Source organism: Salvia hispanica, chromosome 2 (assembly GCF_029641045.1).
Source record: "Salvia hispanica isolate PSC_SH4W2 chromosome 2, Shi_PSC_v1, whole genome shotgun sequence".
In the NCBI taxonomy this organism is placed as follows: domain Eukaryota; kingdom Viridiplantae; phylum Streptophyta; class Magnoliopsida; order Lamiales; family Lamiaceae; genus Salvia; species Salvia hispanica.
Window position 1 is genome coordinate 11134572 of NC_142693.1, and position 20372 is coordinate 11154943.

Genomic DNA, 20372 nt, shown 5'->3' on the forward strand with positions numbered 1-20372 from the left:
AAATGAAGTGCAACGAGCCATATATATTGAATTGAAATAAAATAAAATAAAATAAAATAAATGCAAGGCGTTAGCCGCCGATCGCTCGCCGCACAATAAGCGACTAGCGATCTGAGAGCGATCGGCTAATGCCTATTGTGTCCGCAGATGCTCGTCCGTCTTCCGGACGTCCGTCTCGTTCACCGCACCCAATAGCAGGCGTCTGCCACGCCCTTCCCGCTAGCCGGTGGCTAGGGCGTGCGGACGTCCCTTATTATGGATGCTCTAAGATTATTGTACTAGCTAAGTTTGTCTTCCATTTTATAAGGTAAAGGTGGGCTTTATGGATGAAGATTTAGATGATGCTTAGAATCAAACTTGTGTATGAATCTGTATGTATCACTGTAGGGTTTGAGCTCTGACTTTATGTAGGTATCTAACTTGAAGAATATGCAATAAATTACAAAAAGTCGAATAGTTGATTCCAAATGCAGCAAAATATCTATATAATAATTTCAACACGTCTTAGTAAGAATTGTAAAAATAGTAAGCCACTCAAGAAAAAGAAATCCTAGACTATTTCAACTGTTAATAACTTTTACAATGAATAGTTCACATCAACATAAAAATACAAGTCTGGATTTTGATCTCAACATCATTTCTAAGAGCAAGAGATGGAAAAACCTTTCTTCTATCACTGAAAATAAGGTACCTGCACATCGCATGCGGCAAAAGCACCTATAACCACCCGCAGTTGGCCATCCATTTTACGTATGTACAGTCCCCTCTGATCCCGTATCGAAATGATGAGGTCATAGACCGCCAATGATACCGTGCTTTCGTCCCATGCGACCCAGCAGCAGAGCTTCTTCAAAAGATTAAGCAATCAAGAAATATGCAGAGTTTAATTTCATGTTTCCGCCTCCAACAACATAATGCATCATCACCAGTGACAACATTGTGCTACTTAGCTGGACGGCCGGGTGGTGAGCACGGCCTTGTGAGGGATGTGCACTGTTTCATTGCTTGCGCCCTTAGAGATTGCAATCTCCTCCAGGCGTTTCCAGGTTGCTTCACGCTTCACCTTGGCTTCTTCGTCCCGGCCTTCATCTTCCTGGAATTTTAGCAGGCACTCCTCAAATAGCTCAGGGTCCACGTCAGAGAATATTTTTCTGACGTTTAATGTCAAGCTGTGCGCAGCCTGATTCCAGTGATTCCTTGCATTCTTCTCCAATGCAGGGAAGATGATCGGCAGTATAACTCTGCGATTTTGCTTGATCAGGTTCTCGATATGATCATTGTTCCATAAAAAGAGAGCCCGTTCTGCCACCTACATGAGCAAGAAGGGGTTAAGTGGATGAGTCAATGCAGTAAATAGCACAAATGAAATCAGGGCAAACTAAGTATTGATAACCGACTTAACCAAGCATAATACGGACATCAAAAGATGATAAAAACCAAATAGGATGAAGAAATTGATTTTTTATTTTTATTTTTTGCAATCATTGTATCAATCAAGAAATCACTTCATATGTAAAGTTAGATATGGCTCATTCATCGACATCTAAGCAAGTACAAAGTTGAGATTAATCTAGATGGTGTTATAGAAGACATCAAGATCCAAAAATGGTGCAAAGGTCAAGTAAATCATCACAAAGAATGACTGAATAAAAACGGGGTCTTCAACTTTGCCACATCTTAAATTTATCTGGCTTTCCAATCTTTTTGCTGGCTGTCAAGACCCATGTTTGTTGTCCAAAAAAATTTAATGAAAGCATTCTTTCACCAGAGAGAGAGATATTGATTGTTGATAGAACATCTTATTTGGAAATCTAAACCTTGTGGTTTTAAGCCTTTTTAATCACCATAACAATAATTACATCACATAAAGTATGTATATAATGAAGGCAGCGATAAATATGATATCATGCAGCAGACCATCACCAGATGAAGAGAAAAACTAAACAAAGGATTGGCGGTTTTATAATACAAGTATTTTAACCAATTGCTACATGATTTCATGAGCAATGGGAGTACATCATACTCCCTCCGTCCTAAGGTAGTTGAGTCGTATTCCTTTTTAGGTTGTCCAAAGGTAGTTGAGTCATTTCCTTTTTTGGCATACACTTCTTTCTCACTCTGTCTCTCTCTCATACTTTATTATCTCTACTTTAACCTTTAACACGTCAATTTCTTAAATCCCGTGCCCAAGAGAAATGCCCCAACTACCTTGGGGCGGAGGGAGTATCATCATATATCGCAGTGTTACATTACCAACATACTTTAACTAAGTTCCAAAATCACCATTTGCCGGTATTTATTTCAGGTATTAAATGAAACTAAACCAATGAAGATGCTTCTGTAATGTAACAAAAAAATAAAACACAAATCAACTCATTCTGTGTTAACATTGTTGATGTTAATGAAAAGCAGGCAGGATTCAACTACATAAGCAAAAAACACGGTTTAGATGGAGGCATGGAGCAAAAAAATGGGGGGGGGGGGGGGGGGGAGGACAGTTGCTCGTTAATTTATGAAAGACAAAACACATAAGCAATTCATAACATAACCAACCTGAAAATGTGAACTGCTCATGCAGCGACCAATTTGGCGGAATAAAGGAACCATACAGCGCTGGAACTCTGGTGGCTGAGTTGCTTCCAGCACTTCCTCGAGCTCACCCAAAAACATGACCTCCTTTGAACTGTTTGTTATGGGCCAATATTTAAGCAAGCCTCGGATAACAGTATCTGCAAGCTTACAGTCTTTCTCTACAAATTGTGTGATGGAATAAGTTAGCTGTTGGTGATACATCGGTATGCACTTTGGTTTGTGAAGTGGAATGAGTGCCCGGACAAGAAAAAGTTTGTGCTCTTCTTTCAATGGCAACGCAAATCCATTTATAATACTTCCCAAAATTTCTAACAGCTCTGCAATCCCATTATGCTTCTCTGTTTCAAAGATAAATCGGTAAAATATATTGTTTATGGTTTTCCTAATGAATGGGCGATGCACCATGAACTTCCCATATATGCGATGCAGTACTGTCTTTAAGTACTCCCTTTCTCTTGGATCTTCCGAATCAAACAGATCCAATAGCCTCAGAATAAAAGAATGGTCAACATAGCGCTTTGCCAGCTTTGCATCAGTCTCCGGGGATGTAACAAACCTGAGGAGAAACTCATAGACGATTTGCAGATGGGGCCACGCAGGATCCATTAGGGGCTCCTCTTCTTCCACGTCAAGACCTTCCAAGACTTTGTTTTCACGAGGCTGAGTAGAGAGAGTACGGAACAAATTTGTAGACACCACTCGCACGATCTCTTGCAGGACCACATCACTGAATTTCCCATTCGCTGAAGAGACATAGTCGACAAGCTCCACCAAAGTCTGCCGTTTGACATCCTTCTCTTTCAAATGCTTCGTGGGGTCAGTGAAGTCAAATACTACACAGCACATGCTCAGTTTCCTTATAAACAAGTTCTGCTTCTCCGCACTCGGGACATCTCTAAAACCAGGTAGAGCCTCATATGGCACTGGCGGACTACTCCCGTTTGCTTTGCTGTGTAACGGATCATGAAGTTTGTTCCCATGATTACCACCAGAGTTCTGTGTCGAATTATTCTCCAAGGAGTTTACAATGCCTGACCGGGCACTTGAAGCAGAATTGATTCTGGAAGTAGTCGAAGCATTTGAAGAGAGAGTCGAAGACCCTCCATCACGACTCTCTGCTGATTTTACCTGTTTCTTTGGAAGCTTGTTAAGGAAATTTTTAATCATCACTTAAAGTCACCAAAAAACCTTGTCCAAGCAAACTCGAAAGCAGCCAGCAGCTACCAATCAACTGCTAGAATGCACAAGGCACACACTCAACTACTGATCATATATCGAAATCGACAACTGTGAGTTCAGAATACAGTCCCCTTTACACTTGCAATCTTCTTCCCACAAAGAGTAATACTTTGATGTACAAATCCTATCTGCAGCAAAAATTAGGGCAAAAACAATTGGGAAAACGGAATAACACAAACAATACCAAACTGTAAAACCTCCAAATATAATCAGCATATCACTATCAAACAGTTTATAAAAACTCCTAATTGCAAAAAAACAAGTCAAAATTTGCACAAAACTAAATAACAAGATATCAGCTTTAACAGAAACCCCCAAATTTCACAAGCGTGGAAACAAGAAATTGAAGCAAGATTCTCACCTCAAATTCAACTTCATGTCAATTCTAGGAAGACAAACTCCAGATCAACAAACACAAAGATCTGCGCACGATCTAGAAAACCCAGCAACGATTCCTTTATTGGGAATCACAATGAAGAAAAAGTACAGAAAGAGTCAGTGCGTGTAGCTATATTTTGAACAGAAAGTATTCATGTACAAAGGGGGATTAGGGTGCGAGAATTGATGCACAGATAGCTGGTTGATTTTGATGTGAGTTGGAAGCAGTGATTGAAACCTGAAAATTGGGCCCGAGAGAGAAGAGCAGAGAGAAGGGCTTAAAGAGGAAATGAAAGAATCTATCTCTGGTGGTGGTTCTTGATGATGTGGTTTTGGTGAATTATTGTTTCTTCTATTTTGATTTTCTCTCTCTGCTTTTCTCATATGTATTCTGTCTCCTCTATACCAATACAACTTTATTAACAAAATCAGTTTTAATACTATAAAGTAAGAATAAATAAATAAAAAGTGATTTCGCAAAAGAAAATAAATTTCATGAAGGAGATATTTTCGTTATAAATAGATAGAGATCAATTTTAATAAATATACTCTCTCTATTCTATAAAAATAAGAAAAAATTATTTTGGAATGTCCCACAAAATATTTCTTTTTATTTTTGGTAATTTTTTATTAAATAAGGTGGGCTCTATTCTCTAATTATAATTCTATAATTATTTTTTCTTTTTATTTATTTCTTTCTTTACTAATTCTGCATTAATTCTTGTGTGGTCTCAAATGTCTATATTTTTATGGGACGGAGCGAGTATTAAAATAAAAAAATGTGCAAAGTTTTTATTGTTTATGAACTTTAAAATCTTCATGTAAATTATTGAGCCATTAATTTGTTCTGATCTTGCAACTGATCAAAATTCTAAAGTATATATAACTTGATGAGTAACTTACACGACATTATCAGACGTGGGGTAAGACGAAGTCATATTTTAGGCTACCAAACAACATCTTATTATACTAAATTAAATATTTTCATTTGTAGAATTAGAGTTCATAAAAAGAATGAGATGGAAGGGAGAAAAATGAAAAATGACATTAAAATAGGGTTGCTTAATTTGGTTATTCGGTTCTCGGTTAACTGGCAGATGGACCGGTTTTAACTAGGTACTCCCTCCGTTCCATATTAATAGAGTCATTTTGCCATTTTGGTACGTTCCATAGTAATAGAGTCATTTCCCTTTTTAGTAAAAGTCAACACATTTTTCCACACCTACTTACTCTCTCTTACTTTTTTTTTTCTTCATCTCTCCACCTTTTTCATTTTCCACTTTATTCTTCCTTTACTTAACTCACCTAACACAATATTTCTTAATCTTCGTGCCGAAAAGAAACACATTCATTACTATGGAACGGAGGAAGTATGTGATATCAGGAATTGGAGGACCAGTTTTTGGTCATGTAACGATTACAAGTTTTTGTCTTAATTGGTTTTCAGTGCTATCGGGAACCGACCGGTTCTACCCGAGTGCCATATTAAATCTCAATTAAATTTCAATTTTAATTTTATATTAATGTTAATATACACTAATTCAAATTTCTAAATTCTTAACCTTACAATTCTCTCACTCCCAATAATGCCGCCAGCCTCCTCTATTCTGGAATAGCCACCGCTTCTCTCTCACCGTAGACGTCGCCACCCCACACCAGTACCAGCGACGTCGCCACCCTTCCCTCACCGTAGATGATACCACAACTGCGATGTGTGTGTGTGCGCGCATAGGTGGTGTTCGGTTTCCAATATAAAATAATATCAAGATACAATCTAGGATTGAGTTGTGAGATTATTTTAGTCATATGGGGTTAGCTATGACTAATTATCCCATAATTATTCATCTAGGATTGAGTTGTGGGGTTGAATCTCATGAACCAAACACACTACAAATTTAATCTCGGATACAATCTTGCAAACCGAACACCCCCATAGTGTTTGCTTGTGTGTGTATTAAGGTGGCGTTCAGTTTTCATGACTAATAATCATGAGACTATCCATCTAGAATTAAGTTGTGGGATTATTTTAGTTGGAGAGGGAAGCTATGATTAATTATCATGAGACTATCCATCTAGGATTAAGTTGTATGGTTCAATTTTATGAACCAAACATGATACATATTTAATTATGAGATTTAATATTGGCAACCGAACACCCCCTAAGTGTGTTGTGTGTGTAGAGGGGTGTGTGCAGTGGCGTATCCACCTTGGAACAAGGGGGTACAACTGTACCCCCAAATTAGAATACTAATACCATGTATTGAGATACTTTCATCAAAATATTTCTTAGGCCAAGTGGTGGTGCTCTCCATTTTCAAAGCTTAGGGTCTGAGGTCGAATCCTCTTACCTGCTGAACTCATTTTTTTTTTATGTTTTGATTCTTCATTCTTTGATTTGTATACCTTTTTTTTTTCTCAATTCTTTTATGTTTTGATTTTATACCTTTTTCTTCTCAATTCTTTTATTCTAACAATTAAAGTTTCTATATCATTTTACTTATTTCAATTTTTTTTCTGTTTTGTTTTGTTAATACAATTTGTTTACTTTTGTCATGTTTTATTTTATACAAATAATTAAAAGTTCTATAGCCTTTTACTTCTTTAAAATAATGGATTTACTTCTTTTTTTTGTTTAGTTTTTTTCAAACAATTGAAAGAATAGATGTAATTTTTTTTGCTAAAACAATAGAAATAATAAGTTTATATACTTCTTTATTAAATTCTCAACTAATAAAAAAATTACTTATAAACTATTTTAACAATGGTGTAGCAATTATATTCATATCTATATGAAACATTTATAACTAATAAAATATCTACAAAATAAAAAAATATAGATATTTTGCTTAAATTATTTATTTTCACAGGGTTCACTTCTAAAAATTAGTACTATTATCTTATAAAAAGTGATTAAAACGTTACTCAAATATTTTATGTCCAAAAAATTTATTTCTAAACTATATAATATTTCTTGTTTAGTCGTTATATTCGCGTCTATACAAGACATTTGTATTTAAGACAATGAAAAAGATTGTTCAGATATTTTTTCGTACCCCCGAATCCAAAATCCTGGATACGCCACTGGGTGTGTGCGTATAGGTGTGTTGTGTGTGTACGTGTGATGTCGTGTGTGTTATTGTTGTTGTGTGTACGTGTGTTATTGTGTGTTTGTATTTATATGGTGTTGTTTGAGTATAGTGTGTGTATGTGTAACTAGTATTAACCTTTTTTGTATAAATTGTGTAAGATATTTGAATCTCTTAATGAAACACACTCTAGCAATATTTTAGAATTTGATCAAGATGAAAATATGTTAAAGACAGTAAATATAAAGAATTACTCCCTTCGTCCCAACTAAGTTGAGTCAAAACTTTTGCGCACAGAGATTAAGAAATTGTGTTGAAGAGTAGGAGAGGGGAATAAAGTAGGAATGATAAACAGAGAGTAAAGTAGGTGATGGATAAAGTAAAACTGAATTGATGTTTTTTTTTGTCAAAAGAGGAAATGACTCAACTTAGTTGGGACATATTAAAAAGGAATATGACTTACTCAGTTGGAACGGAGGAAGTATAACCTACATAAACATAAAGAAAAAAATACCAAGAAAACAGAAAATATCAGAATGAAATCTAACGTGTGGACAAAATACCTTAAACCCAAAACCCTTAATCATCTTTAAAGAGGGAACGCCCCAGAAGAACAACAAAAGTCAAATGTAATCGGTGTGCGAAATTGATTGCGGCTGATCCAAACAAGAATGACACATCACCATTGTGAAAACACTGTACAACGTCCTAGAAAAATTTGAAGCAAACAACTCTAAGAGTCTTATCACGAACATCGTGTCATTTTGCAAACCTAAATATCTAAGTGAACTTTACGTCGCAATTACACAAACTATTACAGTATAACTTAATTTTAGAATATTGTTAGCAGTAGTCAATCCTCATTTCAGATCTAAGCATTTCTGCCAGTTTCAGACCGACAATTAATTACCGATTTGGTTCAACAAAAATCTGGACCAACCAGATTGGATAACTCGATAACATGGCCCAGAATGCCGGTCGGAATAAAACCGCACACTTCTACATTAGAATATAAATAGATGAATTTTTAAGCTATATTTAAAATAAATTATTTGGCATCATCGTAGATGGTTGTCATTTGTCAATTTTCAAATCAAGATATTTGGAGCACATATTTTAATTTAAATTTTATAAATTTAGTTGCTTGATAATTCAAATAGTATAAATCATGAGACCTATAAGTTATAACGAGATAAAATGATTAGACTTGGAAATGTAGCTAAGTTGGATAAATCAAGAATATGGGATATGTGATGACTGCATTATTAATCTTTAGTCAATTTGAGAAAGTCAAAACCTTGGTTTCTACTTATCATATTTTTGCATTTGCAAGCCAAGCTAAAAAATCAACTTTAGAAGAATAATTTGAAATTGTGATTTATGGTACAAGTGAAAATAAATAGCTATATTATTAACAAAAGTTAATAGCCATTTAAATCATAAAACTTGGTTAAATTTTGATCTGTTCCATAAAGTTTGAATTTGAAATATTAAATCACGAAGTTTCAATTTTTTCCAAATGTCCCATTCATGCACAAAATGTCGTCTTTTTCCAAATGTCTCATTCAAAACGATGCGTTTCATTAAAATAAATATTTTCTCTTTTATAATCCTTTATTTTCTTATTTCTATTGTTGTTTTTAATATCACTAAATGATGTTGATTTGTGCCTGGATGAGACAATTGAGGAAAATTGAAACTTCGTGATTTAATATTCCAATTTCAAACGTTATAGAACGAACAAGAATTTGACCAAACTTTATAATTTAAATACTCTCACCGTTTCTTAAAAATAACAATTCTTTCCTTTTTAGTCCGTTACTTAAAAATAGCAACTTTCAAACTTTCTTTTTTTGGAAATCTTTACACCCTTATACACCTCCCTAATAAAGTGGGCCTCATAATCCACTAACATTAGTTCCATTAATTTTTTCTCTCTCTCTCTTACTTTACTAATTTTTCTCTCCCTCTCTCTTACTTTGCCAAATTTTGCATTAAAATCCATATCATTTCAAATGTCTCTATTTTTAAGAAACGAATGGAGTAGTTATTATCTCTATTAACAATTGAGAACCACCCCTAACCAACCCATTACACATGAATTGAACCAAATCACTAGTACGAAAAACCTATCATCAATTAAAATTATCAAGAAAGTTTACCTGTTCCACACAAAATCCAAAAACATGAATCATAGAATCACATTGAAATAAATCCTGTTGGAACTACCAACCCACAAAAACTAGAAAGAATTGATCAATTCTTGCACAATAAGTACATAAGTATAATCATCCACTTAAATGATTTTTCTTAATACAAAATCATCAAACTACAGCAAGAAATCCACATTAATTTGTAGATTTAAAAGTAAAGTAAGTAATATGTAACATCCCACTTTTTTCGAACCCTAATTTTTGAGATGTGAAAATTTTTGCATTAAATGTTTTTAATGCTATGATATATGTGGAATTAAATGATGAGTGATTTATTGCAATATTCTTTGTGACCTAATTGCGATATTGAGTTGAGTTTGAGTTGAATAATCAAACTTGTTGAATATGTGACGTGACTATTGAATAGTCAATATCGTGGAAATTATGACGTGGCCATGGAATGGTCAAAGTTGTTGGGAAATGTGAAGTGGAGGTGAAATTCGAATTTGTGAATATTTTGATGTGGGGTGAAATAATATTGTAGCGAATTATTTTCCTAAGGGATGAGTGAGAATTTAATATGAGCATTATTTAATTATGTGGAATTTTCGACCACCCCTATTTATTGGAAGGAAATCCTATTTTTCTTGGATTTAATTATTGCTTGGGATAATTATCCAAATTAAATCCAAAGTCCGATTATTCCTTAATTATTTGATGAGATTTTCGAAACCCCTATCATAATATGGAGATTTTCGAAATCTCCTAATTTTATGGGAGAAGGGATTTTATTGTTATATTATTTGATCCCTTGTTTATTCTCTTCCATAAATAAATTCAAATATTCTAGCATATCTTGCCAAATCTAAGAAGATCTTGTCATATCCTATTTAAATTAGGATTTTAATTAATTCCTTGGAGTAGGAATTGAAAATCACGCTTATTCCTGTTTAATTTGGGAGATTTATTATTTTTATTCTTGCTCCGTGATATTTTATTCTGCTCCGTAAAATATCCAAATAAAATTACATACTAATTAGATAGCATGAAATTCGAATTCCCCCTTATTTCTCACTAGAAATAACGCCAATCACCCATCAAATCTCCTCCAAATCTTGATTTATTTAATTATTGGATTATATCTTGCACTCTATAAATATAAGAGGGAGAGTCAAAACCCTAGCATCACAGAAATCGCCCCCTCTCTCCCTCTCTCTCGCCGATCTCTCTCCCACTCTCTCTCTCTCAAATTTTTCTTCTACTTTCTCCATTATTTCTTCATCTTGTGTGAAGAATTGAAGCTGAAATTCGAGAATTTGTTGAAGAATCAAGATCCTACTTGTTTCCTACCGATTATTCTATTGAAAAGGTATTTTTTTTATTTTGATCTTCTCTTCTTCTACCGATCAATCGGTATTCTTGAGTCCACATGCATTTAGATCGAGTGAAGGAGGAAATTAATCGATGATTTTGGATGCATGTGTGTGTGTGTGACCGTGTATGTGTGTGTGTGACTGTGTGTGTGTGCACGCCTCGGTATGCATGCACACGTGTGTTGTGTGTGGGAAACACTCATGCGTGACATGATTTGATGATAAATCTAGAGTTGTTGTGTGAATAAAAACGATATGATAATCGTACTTTGATTTTGAATGAAATATTGAAAATAATCGATGGGAAAAAGGGAAACGTGAGAACATGCAAGATTTTGATCCATGATTGAGACTTATTTGAAATACATGAACTAAAGGTGATAGCTCGCGTTCTCGGTGTGATAACAAGAAGAAGTACGAACTTGAAATCGAAGGAAATCGAGGTGGGCTTTATTCTAAACTCTCTCTTATGTTGCAAATTTATGAAAGTGAAGCAATAAGGGTGGATTAAACTGTTATGTCATGCCTATGATTATTTTGGATATTGTGTGTGCCTGATGCCTAGTTTGCGAGTGTGCTCCATTAGGCTATAGGGATAAACGAATTTGAGTCTGAGTAGGGCCGCAAACCCTATCAGGCTAGTGTACACGGGAGATCGGGAGTCGTCCTTGCTAGTCGGCCGGTCTCGTGGGCGAAAGTGTGGCCACACTTCGTTGCACCATGATATTATTGATTGATGAGAAAATGAGAGGTATTGTTTGAGTGGCCAGTCCATGAAATATTTCGTGATACTTGATTCTATCTTTTAAATTAAATGCTAAACCTCGAGTTCACTATGGTAAGGGTGGCATAACTATAAAATGTTTTGGCATGAGTCCACTAGGTATGTTTAAAATACTCAGCCCTGCATGTGTTTTCCCTATGTGCAGGTTGAGTGGCGACGGGCGGTCGGTGGTGTTGAGACAGTCGAATCGAATAAAATGGATGTTTGAAACTTTAAGTGTAGTCGTGTCTTCATACATGGCTCCGCTTTCTCTTGGATTGTTTCCGCTGAATATTTTGAAACTTATTTATCTTTGGTTGATTCAAACTTATTTCTTTGAATTGGAATATGCTGAATTATTGCGTTTTGTTGGAATTACAATAAACCCTTGACTTTTGAGCTTAGCCTATGATTCTATTAAATCTTGTTTTCGTGATTGAGCTGTTGACTTATTGCCTTGACAGTTCATTAAACACTTGGTCAAATCTCTTTAAATGAAACCCTAGTCTACATTCTTGTCGCTTTAAGTTCGCCAAGTTAACAGTCGCCGTATTTATTATACCCTAGAAATGTCGGGCTTTTACGTAATCCATATCTAACATGCACAGAAATACAAAAGATTTGAGACAGTAATCCATCTTTCTCTAACGACATTCAATTTTAATAAGTCAATTTCTCTTACAGAGAAAAGGCACTAGCTAGAAAAGTGGTAATAAGAAACCAAACACACATGTCATGCACACTTCTAAAATTTGTTGTTTCTTAAATGTAAGGTCATAAATCATATCAAGAATTAATGAAGGTAAAAATGACTTGTAAAGAACGATCAACATATTTATGCCACTGAGCACACTCCTTCCCCTCAATACACCAGACACCAACTAAGATAAAAATTATGAAGAGCACATATAATCATAATTTAGTACTCTCTCTAGTCCACTATAAGTGATTTATTTGCCTTTTTTGTTGTTCCATTACAAATTATTGACTCTACATTTTTAGCAAAAGTAACACATTTTTAATCTTTTTCCTATTTTATTCTCTCTTCGCATTCCTTCCGCATTTCGAATCAGGATCAATCCTGACAATATTTGAATAACGAAGTTTAAAGCAACTCACGCAAGGAATGTTTTGTGGTTGTTCATAATCAATGATGTGTATTTTTCGAGCTTTTATATCAATGAACTAATAACACACTAGTATATCAAATAGCTCTAAAATTACAATCTTTCTGCAAGAGTACATATGCAGTTGTAGTAAAACAGTGTCGAACCACATAGATGCGTAGGTTATTTAATTTGAGATTGATAAAATAAAATTTGAAAAAGAGGTGATAAAACACACAAAGATAAACACAAACTTTAGAAAATAGGATAAGAAGAAAGCATTGCTCCTATATGTCTTGGGCATATGAGTTGGGATACTTCGATGGAATACTACGATCAAGACTATGCTTAAGAGGATTAAGTTTGTTTTACGCTCCCTATCCCTTGAACACATCAAGGGAATTGTATATCTTGGATAAGCTAAACACGTCTAATTGTCTCCCAAGTTCTACTCACTAACCTACCACCACTACTAGCTCTTGTAGCAAGCTTTAGATTAGTTTCTTCAATTGTCAAACACGATAATTAAATCATATATTAACTTAATGCCCATGCAGAAGCGCAACTGACGCCAAAACCAATTTTAATAGATAAAAACTATCGATCCACTCGAGAATTTCTCTCAGAACAAGTATCAAATCTCGAGTTCCTTGCATATAAGTAATGACCAAAATCTATGCTAAAGAGGCAATAGAATAATGGCTACAAAATTCAACCTATCTAGACGTCTCAAGATTAGTAGAATAATTAAACAATTCATAAACAAGAATCACACGTAAATTAAACCATAAAATCATCAAAGTATCCAACATGTCACCCTACAACATATTTGGAGCAACGAAGGAGATCTAACCACACATACTAAAATGAATTACACCAAAAGAACTGTGAATCGTGAACTCCATGGTGTTCTCCAACTCTAGAATGTCTAGATTATTTAAATAATTATTTGTTTAACAAAATTACATAAAATATAAATATCAATATTTTTATGTTGTGTGAGATACTTGGCTTCTACGAGTATTCATATTTTGAAAACAACTCAAAATTATTTCGTAATACATATATTCTACAAATACGATCTCAAATGTTCACATCAAAATTATCAATAGACTTTCATAATTCATGATCGACCTTAATTTCTCTTACATCGGTTTCAATGTTGTTGGATTGTTATCAACTGCCACATGATTTTCTAATTATTGTGGTTCTTATTCAACATTAAAAGAACTAGTAGAAACTCAAGATTTTTTTGGATTTTTTTTCCATCAACCTATAAGTGAAATAACATAATTAATACATTAAATTTTTTAAAACAAATCACTTTAATCTATAATGAAAAAAAATCAAAGACAATTATCATATCTATTTAAATTATGACATATAGTAGTTACAAAATTACGAATTTTTAAATTTGAACCTTACTATAAAGTAAGAGAAAATAAATAATAATAATTGTTATGCATATATCACAATTCTTTGATTTCTTATAACCTAAAACAGTGGCTTCCGTTACACTTAAAATTTGATTTTGCGTAATTGCATTAACTTAGTTTGGAACTGAAATAATGGAACAAATGCTGACATACATTTACTAAAAAGAGGGTATATCTATGGACTGTAAAACCAAAAGTATTTTAAGTCAAATAAAAAGGCCCATTTCTAAATCAAAGAAATAGTAGCGGCGAAAATCAGAAGAACCAGCGAGTAGGCCGACGGGGCAGGGGTTTGGATGCCGTGGGGTCGGAGGCTGCTGGAGGGTATTTTACGGCGGGTCGCTGGGGCCGGCGGTGGGGTCGGCCGACCCCACGTGACCCCACCTACATCCGCCAGTCATGTGAATCTATCTCGTGTCTATAGTCTTCCATTGATGGCTTGCCAGGTTGTGAAGGAGTACTTAGGCGGAATGTACCCCTTCTACACATGTTTTGGCCAAAATTTAAGCTCTCCCTTAGGCCGGAACCATTCATATGCCTCTGATGACCTCTTGGACTGGAACCATGTCCCGAGCAAAGATGCCATTTCTTCTCCCGAGCAAAGATGCCACTTCTTTCTCTTTTCTATGATTAAGAAGAGTCCACAATTTATATACTTTGTCATTGCTTTAATATAATAGCACAAAAGCAAGTAAGCAAAGAAATCACTTACTACTAGGAGTACTAATTAAATTTGTTCAAAATAAGTACGAAATATAAGTAGACGTTATTTATTACCATTCCAAGTCTAATTTGTGCTACTACGCTTCGCGGTTTTCGCGGCCTTCGAAGGAGCTTGATTATGGAATTTTGGCGGGAGAGGTTTTGGTTCCCTCGTTTTCAAATCGATCCCGCGAAAGCATACAAAACCTGAGTGAAGTTAATATATCCAAATGGTCATCATGAGTTTTATTGTGAAGTTGATAAAATAAGAGAAAGATAAAGAGAAAAAGTGATTGGAGTATCATCAATTAGTAACAAATAAGACATTGCATAAGAGATAAAAGCATATCAAAAATGAAAATGGACTAATTTTGTAAAACGGACTAAAATAACAAAAGGAAATTATTATTTGAGGACAGAGGGAATACTATAATAGCATATCATTTCATAGAATAAAAATGAGACTTCTTTCGCAAATGGACCAAAATGGCAAAAAGAGACTACTATTAGCGAACGGAAAGGGTATCATTTATAATTAGTGTTTTATCCTTACTATCTTCCAAATGACTTATATTTTGTTAGTAGTATTTCTTACCACTTTTGTAGCATTTGCGTACTTCATCACATTTCATTCCTGCATTTAATACAACATCACAAGAAATAAGGTAAAAATACAAATTCAAAACACCTTTCCTACATATACTACATACACTTTCAACACATTAGGTATTCTAACCTTTGCATATCGATGATGTATTGGTTCCACAGTATAACGTCGTGGTTGAAAGATCCGACAGCAACGCCCTTGGAACTTTAATTGGGACTGCACTAGTTTCGTCATCAGCAAAAACCTGCTCGCGAAGAAAACAACTAGGTAAAAGACACTAATGACTAGGTTGAAGGTATGCTCGATTACGATGAATAAGAACAGCAAAATCACCTCGTTAGATTGGAAAAATGTCCCATTAAGTGGAAATGCTCCTCCAGTTGCAGCCCGGGCAGTTATCTGAAGGTACATGTTTGCATTGCACGATTAAATTATACATCTACAGAATTCATGGTAGAGCAGTTGTTGAAAATTGAAAATTTTTCGATATCTCTAACCAGAAGTGTCCCGTAAACTGCATCTTCCTCGGGTATACACCCATCCTTTTCAAGATTTTCTGACACAGAGAATAAATTAAGTTATGATAAAATGGTACCTAAATTATAAGTTATGATTATAACCATCTACCTCGAGTCCATACGGCAAGTAGACATGGATCGTCACCAAGGCCAAGCTGTATCGACTCTAGCTGCACAACAAAAAATTGTGGTCAGCAGTCTTTCTAAATACTGATAAGGTGAACACCTTTGGTATGTTTTCAACCTAACCCCAGTCCTAAAACCGGACTAACCAAAGTTTTCAAAATTTTCAACCAAAACGACCGAAGTCTTTTTCAAACCAAAACAAACTTCGTGGTTAACCCAACTATATTATCTAAATGTATAAAAAATATTATCCAAAATATCCAAGAAAAGAATAAAACCATGATAAATTCATGATCAATCAAAGATATGGAGTATATAAATATAATGAATATATAATCCTTTAGGACTTTTCGTGGTTTAGAATAAATAAATACTAGTACTAAATTTACCATCGTTACAGTTTGGTGCCAATCAGAGGGACCGGACGCAGATGGAAATGGGTAAATATTGGTTCCTATTAACTAAAACTGAACAGCTCTCTTTGGATTTTTGGTCATGGCATATACTCAAGTTAACATCCACATTTCGGAGGAACTCACCTCAGCCAAAAGAGAGTGACCACTTGGAAGCACATATCTGTAATCAATAGTCATGAAATAAAAAATTTATACTAGTCGGATTGAAGAGAGATAATCAAAAAACTTGTAACAATAGCTCGTATTCATAAAAAAATTGACATATTGAAATTCGGTATGAGATGACTTATCAAACTTACACTTGATGCTCTGTTCTCAAAGAGTTCTTCCTTTTCTTCACCACTTGGATTGATGTATGCTCTGTTCTCGAAGAGTTCTTCCTTTTCTTGACCACTCGGATAGATTCCATTTCTGAGGCATGAAGCCTAGTTTGAGGCCTCATGAGACCATAATCTTCTATGTCCATTTCTATGCTTCCTTTCGATTTTACTTCAGCACTACATGCACTTTAATCAAGTGAGATCAGTTCATTTAGACCAAATGATTGTTTATTTTCATGATATAAAGTATATATATAAGGAAACCTCGCTTGAACGGATGCGAAGTACGTGCATTCTTCTCGCATTGGGCACTCGGAGCAATTAGGGTTCGTTCCTGTACAGAATACCTAATAATGTTTTGCAATAAAGTGATCAATTTTTAAAAAATCAAATTGCTAAACTTTCATTCTAAACAAACATATTGTGTCCTACCTTGCCAAAAGTGATGAGCTGGCAGTGTAGTTCATACCTGCAGTTGAGGTACAAGAGCTCGTTAGAAATAAAGAACATTTTAGGGTCGACTTATCGAGCGGATTGTAAGAACGTACAGTGTCGACCACTCAAGATGAGATAGATGCGGCCAAAGATGCATCTGTATCGCGTTCATCTCCGGATTCTCTTTTCCTTTTCTTTGAGGAACCAATTTCGGATACCAAAACAATGATAATAATAATAATAATAAAACTAATCAACATTGAATGAAAGAAACAATGGGAACATATTCAAAATTAGTTAGTTAAATATCTCATACTCATTCAGCAGGTGAAACCATCCGAGGCGTAAGACCACTCGTCCAGCGTTCCTGTCAATCTAATCGAGAAAGAAGTAGTTTTTCTTTGTATGATAATATATGGCGAAAGGCATGCAAATGATACTTTAAATAGAACCTTACCGGGAATGCTTTATGTCGTAGTGTTAACAAGCGTATGCACTCCACACTTTTCAATCCCAGCCCATATATGTTCATCAAGTATTCCCTACAACGGAAGACTCAAACTATAAGATGAAATGCTTCCATTAAAATGACCATGCACCTAACATTTGTGCAATTCTAATACTTTTGTTACAAAACTTACTTTGCTTTTAGAGGCGGAGCGTCTCTTATCCACTCCATGTTCGTGCTCCCGAAGTTATCAACTAACTTATCAAGGCAATCCTGCACAAGAAACGTAAATTCTTAATTACATGTAGAGTATTTTAATTTTAGCATCACTTGTGATAGGAGAATTTTGATTTTTAGCTCCCAACAAACCTTTATCCTTCCAGCCAAGTTGTTGTTCTGTCCTCTTATCTTAATGGCCTTAGATATCTCTCCGACTCCGGCCCTTCTAACCGAATCCCAGTCTACAGCGTCTGATGCCTCGTACATCTTCTTCTTGTTCTGATATTTGGAGTGACAATCTTTCATATCATTCAAAAGTGCAGGGTTATGTTTTGTTTTGGTTCTCATCCTCAAAGGTTTATCATTTTTAACCCGTTTCCCCTTATGCACATCACTAGATGCATTTGTAGGAAATTTAGCAGCTAGCAACATGAAGGCCGGGCTGCAAAAAAGTATACAACTTTTAGAAGAGGCATGAAAAAAAAAACTTAACGATGAAATGAAACAAAAGGAATGAGTAGTAGTCGACCTTGAAATCGCATCATTCACGTTTTGTGCAAGATATGCTCCAACTATAGAGTCCATAACCGAACCTTTCCACTCGGAAAATTTTCTTTCACCTAGAAGATTTGTAGGCAAATCAAGAAATGTTTTTTTCATTACACAAAAATCAGCTGAAGCCAGATATAAAAATATGATAACCGTTACCTTGGATATCATTCATGCGTGACATAAACAACTTAATTTGTCTATCGAATGATTCCTTCTGAGTGGCCTGAACCTTTGCATGTCTTCTCCTATACGCGAGAAGAATCTGGGGACGCCCAATATCCTTAGCCTTGTACTCATTTTTACTCGTATCAAGATTTAAAGATATGTAGCATGTTCTGTTTTCCGAATGTGAGCACTCGTTAACATCCGTCGCAGAAGCTTTTCCATGTCTAGCAACGTTGTCTGGTGTTGCGGGTGCAGGAACACCGTAGCTTGGTCCAGGAGTCGTGGATAATGAGACTGGACCAAGTGCAGAAATCGAGCTGGCAATAACAACTTGTACATCCTCAGCTTCGCCTTTTTCATCTCCATGTTCTGAAAAAACAATAAAAACAACAAAACTAAGACTCCCTCTGTTTGCCAATTAAAGACACAGTTTGGCTCGGCATGAGTTTTAAAGAAATTGTTTGACTTTATAAGGAAAATGAGTAAAAAAGTTAGTATATACTACTGATCAATATGTTATTCTGAGGGCGCGCAATATCCTTAGCCTCGTTCCCGTTCTCACTCGTACCAAGATTTAATGATCTGCGGCATGCTCTTTTTTTCAAATGTGAGCACTCATTAGCATCCGTAGCAGAAGCTTTGTCATATCTAGCAACGATGTCTGGTGTTGCAGGTGCAGGATCAGGCCTAAAGATGCTTGGTTTAAGCGAGACCGGACCAATTGCAAAAACCGAGCTGCCAATAACAACTCTCATATCCTCGGGTTCACCTTTTTCATCTCCTCCATGTTCTGATAAAACAACAAAAATAACGAAACTAATACTATAATACTTTTCAACACCATCAGAAACCTAAAAATAGTACTCCATCCATCCGACATTAAATATCTCATTTTTCCTTTTTCATCTGTTTGCTAATAAATGTCCCATTTCACTTTTACTCTTTTTGGTAAATGAATCGCACATTCCACTAACTCATTTCACTCACATTTTGTTACTATAAAACCAATATCTAAAAGTAGACTTTTTTCTCATTTTCTTTCATAACGTCAAACAATTTCTTAAAAACATCAAAATTGGGACATTTATTAGAAGTAGAGTAATACGTTTTGAAGTGAGAAATAATCAGCAAGACAAGGAAAATTTTTTAGCAACAAAATAAAAGAGATGGGAGATTATTAATTTGCGTTAGTTACCATTTGTATTTTGAGTTTCTGTCTTGCATCGCCAATGATGCCTTGTATAAGCTACAAACGCAAAAGGTAGAATTGTAAAAGCAAATAGCATCTCCATTGATAATTCCTTTGCTAATTTGACAACAAATGCAAAAGGGCAGGTTGAATGAAAATTGTAAGCAATTACTGTGAGTGTAAGTAGTATTTGTGTTGCATGATTCCTGAAATTTTGACATCTCCTCCATTTTCTTCAATCCTATAAATTACAAGAGAGAGAAATGGATAAATCAAACTAGATCTTGTACATGCAAGGACCTACACTAAAAGATTCAACAAAGGAGATTAAAATGTGCTAAGAAGCTAGAAGCTTCTGTAAAATAGGATGGATATATAAAGAATAAAATAGAATAGATATATAAAGAACAAAAAAAAAAACAAAATTTAATCAATGGCAGAACCTGCTGTTAGATGGAGAATGTTTTTTCTGCAAAAAACCGCTGATTGAGCTGAAAGAGAGAGAGAGGAGTGGAAGAGGAGAATGGCGTCAGTTGGTTTTGAAGGAGT

General features: G+C 35.0%; 2 protein-coding genes across 2 annotated transcripts; both read right to left on the reverse strand.

Annotated features, from left to right (window-relative positions):
- Nucleotides 1–534: 534 nt before the first annotated feature.
- LOC125200806 (serine/threonine protein phosphatase 2A 57 kDa regulatory subunit B' theta isoform-like) lies at nucleotides 535–4581 on the reverse strand. Its single transcript, XM_048098578.2, has 3 exons — nucleotides 4193–4581; nucleotides 2554–3959; nucleotides 535–1309 (listed from the first exon to the last, which is right to left on the reverse strand). The coding sequence occupies exons 2-3, from the start codon at nucleotides 3757–3759 to the stop codon at nucleotides 947–949; spliced, it is 1569 nt and encodes a 522-aa protein (XP_047954535.2). The 5' UTR covers nucleotides 3760–3959; nucleotides 4193–4581; the 3' UTR covers nucleotides 535–946.
- A 10332-nt stretch (nucleotides 4582–14913) lies between these two features.
- LOC125203151 (DEMETER-like protein 3) lies at nucleotides 14914–20053 on the reverse strand. Its single transcript, XM_089064826.1, has 20 exons — nucleotides 19996–20053; nucleotides 19830–19880; nucleotides 19140–19424; nucleotides 18626–19003; nucleotides 18447–18537; nucleotides 18068–18359; nucleotides 17892–17971; nucleotides 17708–17792; nucleotides 17559–17625; nucleotides 17364–17424; nucleotides 17248–17284; nucleotides 17080–17162; nucleotides 16795–16992; nucleotides 16619–16655; nucleotides 16063–16123; nucleotides 15933–15991; nucleotides 15769–15834; nucleotides 15565–15679; nucleotides 15424–15462; nucleotides 14914–15035 (listed from the first exon to the last, which is right to left on the reverse strand). The coding sequence occupies exons 1-20, from the start codon at nucleotides 20051–20053 to the stop codon at nucleotides 14914–14916; spliced, it is 2265 nt and encodes a 754-aa protein (XP_088920952.1).
- Between the last annotated feature and the right edge of the window lie 319 nt (nucleotides 20054–20372).